The following is a 10,934-nucleotide window of genomic DNA, read 5'->3' on the forward strand; positions in this document are numbered from 1 at the left end:
TCCCTGTATGTCACCATGTTTCCTTCAGACTTCTCCCATCTGAACCTGATTTGTAGTTTCTTAAGTTCTTCTGTTAAGAACATGTATTTTCTTCTTTTATTTGTGTGTGTGTCAGGAGGAACTTGAAAAACTGCAAGTTGCTTCTGGAGTGAGAGAATTGGCCGTCTGCAAGGACGTTGCCCAGGGGCCGCCTGGATGTTTTGATGTTTTACCATCCTTGTGGGAGGCTTCTCTCATGTCCCCACATGGAGATGGAGCTGAAAGAGGGAGCTCATCTGCGCTCTCCCCGGGTGGGATTTGAACCTGGCAGCTTTCAGGTCAGCAACTCAACCTTCAAGTCATGAGGCTTTTATTCCCCTTAAAATGCAGGCTTGAAAATCTAGGGAAAATTGTTATGAAAAGACCATAATGTGGAAGTCAAATGAGCCTTCCTGCATTGGACATTTCAAAATCATGATGATAGCACTGAAAGGCATTTCTTAGATCTCTCTTTCTCTCTCTTTCTCATTCAATCTGTCTCTCCCTTAGTCTTGTAGCTCTCTTTCTCTCTACTAGAAAGAGTGGGAAGGTCACTGTACCTTCTTTAACACAGATATTTAGAGGAGAGCTCCAGAAGATGTGAGAGGAGACAAACCATCAGGAAACAGCTTTAACCATTGATACTAGTATTTTGAAATGAGCCAGAAAAGGGCTGGAAGACCGGGCATATGGCAGAAGAGTGACAAAATATGGTCATTATCAGCTGCTCCCGTTTAACAATTTTCCATACCTTATTTTGGAGGTTGCTTGGCCATTTTCAAAAGCAGCCCTACAAATAATACATCGCAGTAACCCAAAGAGATGTTTTTTGAGGATATTGCCAGAATTATGTCTGTCTGGCTGTTTACTTATTTTTGAAAGCTATTTCTGTCTTATCTTTTGACCTTAAGAAGAGTTCTAAGGTGCATGTAAAGGAATAAACCCTAATAATTGATCCCATAATTGTGAAAAATGGTCTAAATGCTTCCCTGTTCTGATCCTTCTAATGCCAGGATGTTAGGTGAGGTGGAAAGATTGGAGACCTATCTAACATCACCCAATGAGCATTGTACCTAAACAGAAATTTCTGTCTACAACTGTCAAAGCCCAAATCAAATACTCCAAAACATTTTGTAGTAGGGTAAAAGAATGGCCAGTGTGAAGTGATAACTCTAATGCTTTGGCTTTCAGTATCTGACTGGCTATTACTGGGCACTGTTTGATGGTCATGGCGGTCCAGAAGCATCAATGATGGCCTCCAACTATCTGCACTATTGCATCAAACAGAAACTAGAAGACGTGGTAGAGGGCATTACTGAAGACAGGCCTCCAATGCATCTCAATGGGCAATGTATTTGTCAAAGTGACCCACAGTTTGTGGAAGAAAAGCAAATTCGTCAGGAAGATGTGGTCATTGGAGCTCTGGAGAATGCCTTCCAGGAATGTGTAAGTGACCCTCTTTCCTCTTCATTGTCTCCCAAACAATGATGATGCTCCTTATGTCAGAAATTGGCCTGCGTGTGAGCTTTTTATTTTCTTCACCTGATCAGACCCTTTTCTTGTAGGGTGAAATAATTGCTCATAAACAGATAACTCCCTCATTTTGGTTTTCAACTGGCCATTGTTTGATACTCATAACATTCTCCTATTATTATGTACATGAAAGCAATAGCATGGGGAGAGAGCAAAACATGGGCTTCCTTTATCTGAACTGGCTATCAGTGGAGGTCCAGGTAATTTTTATCTCTGACAACAGTGATAAATGTAGGTGTTGACCTTTGCTGGAAGATCTGACACTTCCCTTTGGTCATCAAGTAATGTCTTTTTCCAACAGGATGAAGTGATTGGTCAGGAGATGGAAATTACCAATCAGTCAGGAGGATGCACAGCACTAGCTGTACTTTATCTGCAGGGGAAGCTCTATGTAGCAAATGCCGGTGACAGTAGGTGAGTCAGTAACAATACAACCTGGGATGGGACCCAATATTGTCCACTGAAGAGGGGTGTTTCAAGATTAAAAGATATATAAACTTCGTTGATGTCAAAATTCCCATTTAACAATGTCAAATTACATGTTATGTTAAGCATTCTTTATGAAACATCTGACTAAAAGTAGCAATTTCTGTTTTTCTAAGAAAACAAGAGATGTACACAGTGTGAATTGAGGATGTGGTGTGTGGGGAGGAGGACTTCACCTTTTTGTGTGTGAGCAGGTGAATTTCTTACTGAAAATCCTCTTTCAAGCTTCTATTTGCTGTAAATGGCAGCTCTGGGAGCAAACAGTTTATGTAGAAACAAGAAGGGATTTTAATGGAGAAACATGTATATGGAGGAAACACCCTTTTAGTCCAGACAGAAGCTTTACATAGCTTCACTTTCTTTTAATAAAGCAGAGCTTATTAATCTATATATATAAAAGAGTGATGAAATCACGGCACCGGACAAAACAAAAAAACTAAACACCCCACAACCTTGAAAATTGACAGCACAACCCCATATCCACGCCTCAAGGACAAGACGCCAAAAAGAAAAGAAAAAGAAAGTCCTAATTAGAGGGAGAGGAATAATTGATTTTATCAAATGGCTGCCAGTTAGAAGACTAAGCTCTGCCCACTTGGTCTCCTAGCAACCCACTCAGCCCAGGGGACAGGCAGAGTTAGGCCTCACTTAGGCCTCTTCCACACTGCCTATAAAATACAGATTATCAGATTTTAACTGGATTATATGGCAGTGTAGACTCAAGGCCCTTCCACACAGCTATATAACCCATTTATAATCTTATATTATCTGCTTTGAACTGGATTATCTTAAGTCCACACTGCGATATAATCCAACTGTGTAGAAGTGTGCATTTTATCCAACTGTGTAGAAGGGGCCTCATATAATCCAGTTCTAAGCAGATAATATAAGATTATAAATATACAGTACTGTCTCACTTATCCAACATCAACAGGCCGGCAGAACGTTGGATAAGTGAATATATTGGATAATAAGGGATTCAGGAAAAGCCGATTAAACATTGATTAGGTAATCATTATACAAATAAAGTACCAAAACATCATGTTATACAACAAATTTGACAGAAAAAGTAGTTCCATGAGCAGTAATGCTATATAGTAATTACTGTATTTACAAATTTACCACCAAAATATCACAATGAATTTAAAACACTGACTACAAAAACATTGACTACTAAAAGGCAGACTGCGTTGGATAATCCAGAACATTGGATAAGCAAATGTTGGATAAGTGAGAATCTACTGTAATATGAAATAATTACTGTGGGACAATACAGAACAATATAATCTCTAAAACCAGGACAGTAAATAAACAGGAACACTCTGAAAGCAGGGAAATTGGGAATTCCACAAAGGAAACAATCAGGGCCAGCTAACACCTCCCAAAAAAGGATTCTTCCAGAAAGGAAGCTGAGAAGGGAGTGAAGCAGTGTGTATTACCAAAGTCATTATTATTACTATCATTACTATTATTATTATTATTATTATTATTACAGTAGAGTCTCACTTATCCAAGCTAAATGGGCCGGCAGAAGCTTGGATAAGCAAATATGTTGGATAATAAGGAGGGGTTAAGGAAAAACCTATTAAACATCAAATTAGGTTATGATTTTACAAATTAAGCACCAAAATATGTTATACAACAAGTTTGACAGAAAAAGTAGTTCAATATGCAGTAATGTTATGTTGTAATTACTGTATTTACGAATTTAGCACCAAAATATCATGATATATTGAAAACATTGACTACAAAAATGGCTTGGATAATCCAGAAGCTTGGATAAGCGAGGCTTGGATAAGTGAGACTCTATTGTATTATTATTATTATTATTATTATTGTGTTGCTGTGATCCGTGAAAATGAATACAATCTGGCTCCAACTATTCAAAAACACTAAAATCAGAATATATAAAAATTACTGTGATATAATAAAACAGAACAATACAATCTCTAAAATCAGAACACTAAATAAAGAACAACACTCTGAAAACAGAGGAATTCCACACAGGAAACGGTCAGGGCCAGCTAACACCTCCCAACAAAGTATTCCCATCACCAAAGTCTGGCAATTCCTTTGTTTTCTGAGGGCCACAGACAGTAGAAACACATAAAATATCGCGAAGAACACCACTCTAAAAACAAGGGAATTCCAGACAGGAAACAATCAGGGCCAGCTAACATCTCCCAACAAAAAATTCACTCAGGGAGGAAACAGTCAGGCTTTAAGGCTGCAAGGCCATTACATGCTAATCATTTTGCCTAATTGCAGCATTCATACATGCCTCCAACAGACAAAAAACCCAGAAATGTTGTATATTCACCATCTTTAGGAAATAATATCCCCTGATGCTGCAGCATGTTAAAGCGCTGAGCTGCTGAACTTCTGGACTGAAAGGCCGCAGGTTTGAATTGGGGGAGCAGAAAGAGCCCCCACTGTTAGCCCCAGCTTCTGCCAACCCTAAGTTCAAAAACATGCAAATGAGAGTAGATGAACAGGTACTGCTCCGGCGGGAAGGTAACGGCGCTCCATCCAGTCATGCCACATGACCTTGGAGGAGTCTACAGACAACGCCAGCTCTTCGGCTTAGAAATGGAGATGAGCCCCAACCCCCAGAGTCAGACACGACTGGACTTGACCCTTTACCTTAACTACCACCAATTACTCAATACTTTATTTCCCATACCACCATACTTCGCCACAACAACGTGTGTCCGGGCACAGCTAGTACCTTTTAAAGGAAAAACGCACACTACAATGTGAAGTTTGAGTCTCAGTTTGCTTTCATCAGGAGAATGTTTTTTGTCCACAGCTAGTATAGGTTTCGGTTTGCTACAGATGTCTTAAAAATGTAATAAGATAGAGCAATTTGGAAATTATAAGAATCTCTAATCTTGTTTTAATTCAGAGCACTCCTTGTTCGAAAAGAAAACTTTGTTCCTCTGAGTACTGAATTCACCCCTGAGACAGAGAGGCAGAGAATACAGTATTTGGTAAGATAACTACTTAAAAAAATATCAGAATACTTTCCCACATATTTCATAATGGCAACATGCATAAGGGCCATTCCTTCTTAATCAATGTTGGGACTTTCAACATATCCATTATGTGATATAACAATTTCTCTTGGAATGGATTGTACTTTAATGCTAGTAAAAAAGGAACACTGAGGGGTTCTGAAATACTGTGTGCTTAAATTACATGGATTGCATCTCTAGTTTGCTACTCAGAATACAGTAGAGTCTCACTTATCCAAGACTCGCTTATCCAAGGTTCTGGATTATCCAATGCATTTTTGTAGTCAATATTTTCAATATATCATGATATTTTGGTGCTAAATTTGTAAATACAGTAATTACAACATAACATTACTGCATATTGAACTACTTTTTCTGTCAAATTTGTTGTATAACATGATGTTTTGGTGCTTAATTTGTAAAATCATTACCTAATTTGATGTTTAATAGGCCTTTCCTTAATCCCTCCTTATTATCCAAGATATTCGCTTATCCAAGGTTCTGCCGTCCTGTTTAGCTTGGATAAGTGAGACTCTACTGTAATGGGTTGACTGTACAATGGAAGCTGCAATGATTTACCATTGCTTTTTTCTAGTCTAGTGTGGAGCACACTGTGTAACGACATGTTTTCCTCCTGAAAATCACTCCAATTTCATACAGTCCTAGGACAGTGCTTGTTGTTTGTGGATTGGGATCCTAACAAAGTTCTGCTTTTAAATATTTTTTTTCTCCATTGGTGATGGAGGTATTCAAACAACTTTATCTGAATTTGCATTGTAAATCACTGGGAAGACATGAAACTCAGTTCTAAGTGCCTGCCTCAGAATTTTTGCTGATTAGCCAAGTAAATAACACAAATAAGCAGAAAACGAGATTACACTTCTCTTTTGAATCTTTCTTGATGCCCATTTTCTTCCACAGGCTTTTATCTACCCAAAGCTCCTAGCTGATGAGTTTACAAGATATGAGTTTCCAAGAAGATTGAAAGGAGATGACGTGGGCCAGAAGGTTTTATATAGGGATTACTGCATGGAAGGCTGGTAAGTCTTTCTGTTCGATTGGCTGGGGCATGTGTACACATCAAAGCAAAGGTGGGCAACTGTTGTAGGTTGGGCACCATATTGGGCCCCTAGCATACCTAAGGGCATGTGAGACAATCTTGCCATGTTTTCTCTTGTTTTCCCTAGCCCATTTTAGTTACCAGGAGTTGCCTTTTTTACAACTGGAAAACAGTTTCTATCTCACTTCCTGCTGCCAAAAAGCCACTCTGGGTCCCAAACCTTCCTGAGGTGTCTTAAAAAGAGTAAATTCCCCTCTCCCCCTGTCTAAAAAGTATTCTGGAGCAAAGAAATGAACAGAGTTATGCTGGTTCCTAGGAGACTGCACCTTCCTCTTATTTTCCCTAGATTGAATAGTCCCTTGACAATAGACCCATTTGACAAACAGCATTTCCTTTGCTTTCTTCATTACTTCACATTTCTTTCAACAACAAAAAAGGGTGGGTGAGGTTCGGTGTAGTTTAGATGCATCCGCTCCCCCTTTGTTTTTCTCTATGGCATGTCTTCTTTACACTTCATCTAGCCATTTTGCAGGCTTAACAAGATAAAGGCTGGGAGGGCTTTTGCACAGTTAAAGCTTGTGCGCCAGCTGCCACCATACCTTGTGAAATCTGACTTGGCCACAGTGGTCCATGCCTTAATTACCTCTAGATTAGATTACTGCAATGCGCTCTATGTGGGGCTGTCTTTGAAGACTGCTCGGAAACTGCAGTTGGTACAAAGATCAGCAGCCAGGGTGATAACTGGAGCAGGCTACAGGTAGCGGTCAACCCTCCTGTTCAAGCAGCTCCACTGGCTACTGATAACTTTCCGGGCCAAAGCCCTAAACAGTTCAGGACCTGCTTATCTCCGCGATCACCTCCTCCCCTATGAACTCAAATGGGCCTTGAGATCTTCTGGGAAGGCCCTTCTCTCGCTCCCACCTCCATCTCAGGTGCAGTTGGTGGGGACGAGGGAGAGGGCCTTCTTGGTGGTGGCCCCTTGGCTCTGGAACTCCCTCCCCAGGGAGGTCAGGCTGGCACTTTCCCTGTCCACTTTTCGTAAGGACCTTAAAACGTGGCTATTTCGATCCGCCTTCAAATAAATAGTCCCAGCCAGATGTTTAACTTGTTATAATTGCTGCACTTTATCAATGTCCCTCATTCTTGTTGACTTTTAATTCTTTAATGAGACTTTCCTGCCTTCCCTGATCGCCCTTTATTATTTTCTCGAGCATCACGCAGAGTCCGTATAAGCCCACCCCTACACATTCCGTACTATGTTCGGGTTTTAGGATTTCATATGTTCTATGCTGTCTTATATTGTTTTATTGTTTTATATTGTTTTAAATTATGTATGTTGATGCTAGGCTTATGCCTTTGTGAGCCGTCCCGAGTCTCCTTGGGGAGATGGGAGCGGGATATAATAATAATAATAATAATAATAATAATAATAATAATAATAATAATAATAATAATAAAGTAGCTGGAGTGGGGAGTCATTAATCAGTTGTACTCCTTTTGCCTTACTAGCCCAGTGTGATGCTTGGTGTAATGAGAAATACATCCTGGTTTCAAAAGAACCAGGATGCCCTTTGAAATGGCATGCAATGACTGGCTTTTGCATTATTCTCTGTATCACGTAAAAACAATCTCACTCTCCTATATAAATGACTATTATTTTAAAGAAAAATAGGTCTGTGAATCTTAACATCATCACTTCCCTTGTATTATTTTTAACCTATTTGCCTGATGAAGAAGCCAGTAAAATTTCAAAAGCATTTTGTGCATTTTAAGTGGTTCAATAAAGGTATCAGAGTTTTGTGGATTTGGGGACTTTAATGCATTATGCTGCATGGCCAGTATAGCTACCATTGAATAAGTTTCCTAGCTAATACCAGTTCCCTTATTACACAAGAAGGCAAATGTCTTCTTTCTAAAGAGCTGTAAAACTATGAGACAAGGACTAATAGTCACCCCCACCCCAACAGAAGAGGTATGTTTGCATTTTGAAGTTAATTGGACTCAGTTGGTTTAAGCATGCTTATCTCTAGGTTGGCTTGCAGCCAGAATATACAGAATACACTAAAAGGTCTACTGAAGTGAAGACTCACAAGTCTTCTTTGTTTCAGGGGATACAGAACGGTGGTAAAAGATGACCTTAAGTACCCTCTGATCCATGGACATGGAAAACAGGTATGAGTGAAAGTCACTTCCAAGAACCTGTTTGTCATTCTTTATAATAATTTCAACACTTGTAGGGTGTCCAATGCCAGGTGTCCAAAAATACTTTCATTAATTCAAATCATACAAAATATCCACACCTTGGAGATAACAGGCTTGTATAAGTACACTCTGGAAATTAAGTTATTTAGGTTTTCAAAGAACCTTGCACTGGTGAGTTTGCTTTTTGTTAAAACATTATGGGGGAAAATTCCACATACACCAGCAATGGCAATGTGTTATTTACTTTGCTAATTTGGCAGCATCTAGTTTTTTTAAAGGCTATTAAAAAAAACCAGTCAGTCCTGCCTGCGCAAAGTTGCTAACTGGCTTCATTGTCTACTCGCTTATTTCTGAGCAGAATTCAAAATCCTGATTTAACTTGCTTAATTCCATTTTTACATCCATTTATCCACAGGTAAGCCCCACTGAATTCAGTGAGAGTTACTTAATGCTTGAGTAGCCATATATGGGCTTATTTTGTTAAAGTCCTATATGTCTTAGATCCACAGTATTTTGAAGGACTGCCTACTTTCTACAAGAAGCTTCTCACTTGATAATATCCCAGAAAGTGGTCTGACTGGGTATTCCCACTATCTGAAGTGGGATGGTTGAATAGTACACAGCTACCTTAAAATTAGCACCTGAACTGAGCTCTCCAGTTAGGCCCAGATAACAACTATTTTGTTTCTCTAAGCTTTTAGCATTTATTTATTTTCTAGATAGCTCTTAGGAAACATGATACATCTGGGAAATGTTATTCTTTTAGATTAATTATGTTTTATTTAATTACTTATTTTTACTTATTTTTGGCTAGTTATTATAAGTTTTTACTGAAGTTGTTTTATGTATTGTCTCAATTTGATTTGTTTCATTATTATGGCATCGAATGTTTGCCACTTTTGTTTGGAAACCGCCATGAGTCCCCTAGGGGAGATAGGGCGGGTTATAAATAAAGATTATTATTATTATTATTATTATTATTATTATTATTTGAAACACAACAAGATGAGTCCACAGCAGACATTCTGCTGGCTGTTGTACTGGATTACACTCCGGACACTTCCCAAGTATCTAGGGCGGTGTGATGTATCAGCGAATAATGTGTGCAGATCCCAGTAAGGTGGCCTTCTGCAGCTGGCAGATGGTAATTTTGTCAGCGCCAATTGTGCTCAAGGGCAGGCCAAGGTCTTTAGGCACTACACCGTGTGCCGATCACCACTGGGACCACCTTGACGGGCTTGTGCCACAGTCTTTGCAATTCGCTCTTTAAATCCTCATATCGTGCCAGCTTTTCTAGTTGTTTCTCTGTTTATTCTTCTTCTTTTAGGTAATTTATACTGTTAACTGTATTTTAAGCCATGATAAAAATATCTGGGATGAAATTATTTTAAATTATGGCTGAATCTAGTTGCTGCCTTTCAACTCCCTATGTTGTACCATTCTTGACATGAAGATTTTTACATTTCTTCCAGGCTCGCTTGCTAGGCACCCTAGCTGTGTCCCGAGGCCTGGGAGATCATCAGTTGAAAGTTCTTGAAACAGATGTCGAAGTCAAGCCTTTCCTCTCTTGCATTCCCAAGGTAAGGCAGGTGATATAGCATTGGAGTTGTGTTGACCTTAGAAGTATTAGTTTTTTTCTTTACTTTTTCTTCTTCTGAGTTCCTTGGCCATCTTTGTCCTCTAGATGTTTTTGCAGACAACTTCCATCAATCTCACCCAGCAAATCCCATGACAAATCTATTGGGAGTTATAGACTAATATCTGGAAGGTCAAAGATTACCCATCTTTGCCAGCTCTTTGGGCACACAGCTCTACTTGCTTCTGAGATGGATAATAGGACTCAGGAGTTGCTATTGTCAGTCACCAAGACTACCAAGACAGCTGAGCAATACTTACCCTGGTGAAAAGAACCTTCTTCCTCTAAATCTGTATTTAATTGAAGCAGCATTGCCCCTCATTGCAGCAAGCATTAGGGGTTAGTGTTGTCCTTTTTGGGTTTATTCATTTTGCTGTTCAGCTGTATATGAAGCCTTGAGGAATACATTGCAATTTCAATGCTTTTAGTTGCATTGTTTTTGCTTTCATGTGATGGCAAGCGATAGGATTTGTTTCCTCCCACAACTCCATGTATACATTGACAAGCAGTGCACGGTGTGAGCTGACTTATACTCAGCTTTAATGTGGAGAAGTGATGTTTAACTTCACAGATGTTTATTCTAACTTTGAGGTTTGGTTTGTCAACAAGCTGAATGGTGTTAGGGCTGACTTAAAGCTTCTGAACTTTCATTAATTTTGTCTAGGTAGAAGTATTTGATTTGACTACACAGAATATTGAGGAAGATGACGTCCTTATCATGGCAACTGATGGTCTTTGGGATGTTATGTCAAATGAAGATGTGGCACAGATTGTCAGGAATTTTCTCCAGGACAATACAACTGATCCATACAGGTACCATTAGCATTTCCTGTCAGTATGGGAATAGCGGGGTCTTGAATTATACCTGGAGGGCACTGAGTAGTAGTAGAACGACCTAAATCAAATTGCTAATCACAACTAAATTGAATTCAATTTAATCTATTAAAGTTTGGTATACTTGTGTAACTTTAACTGATTCAATGGG

The 10,934-nt window shown here is 39.2% G+C and overlaps 1 protein-coding gene across 1 annotated transcript in view; it reads left to right on the forward strand.

The window, feature by feature from the left end:
• ppm1m (protein phosphatase, Mg2+/Mn2+ dependent 1M) overlaps positions 1-10,934 on the forward strand; it is a 32,330-nt gene that overhangs the window by 17,688 nt on the left and 3,708 nt on the right. The window contains exons 3-9 of the mRNA XM_003217681.4: positions 1,210-1,464; positions 1,853-1,965; positions 4,943-5,027; positions 5,973-6,091; positions 8,220-8,283; positions 9,786-9,893; positions 10,614-10,762. Of these exons, the coding sequence (XP_003217729.1) occupies positions 1,210-1,464; positions 1,853-1,965; positions 4,943-5,027; positions 5,973-6,091; positions 8,220-8,283; positions 9,786-9,893; positions 10,614-10,762 (893 nt within the window). The remainder of the gene's footprint in view (positions 1-1,209; positions 1,465-1,852; positions 1,966-4,942; positions 5,028-5,972; positions 6,092-8,219; positions 8,284-9,785; positions 9,894-10,613; positions 10,763-10,934) is intronic.

This window comes from Anolis carolinensis, chromosome 2 (genome assembly GCF_035594765.1).
Source record: "Anolis carolinensis isolate JA03-04 chromosome 2, rAnoCar3.1.pri, whole genome shotgun sequence".
In the NCBI taxonomy this organism is placed as follows: domain Eukaryota; kingdom Metazoa; phylum Chordata; class Lepidosauria; order Squamata; family Dactyloidae; genus Anolis; species Anolis carolinensis.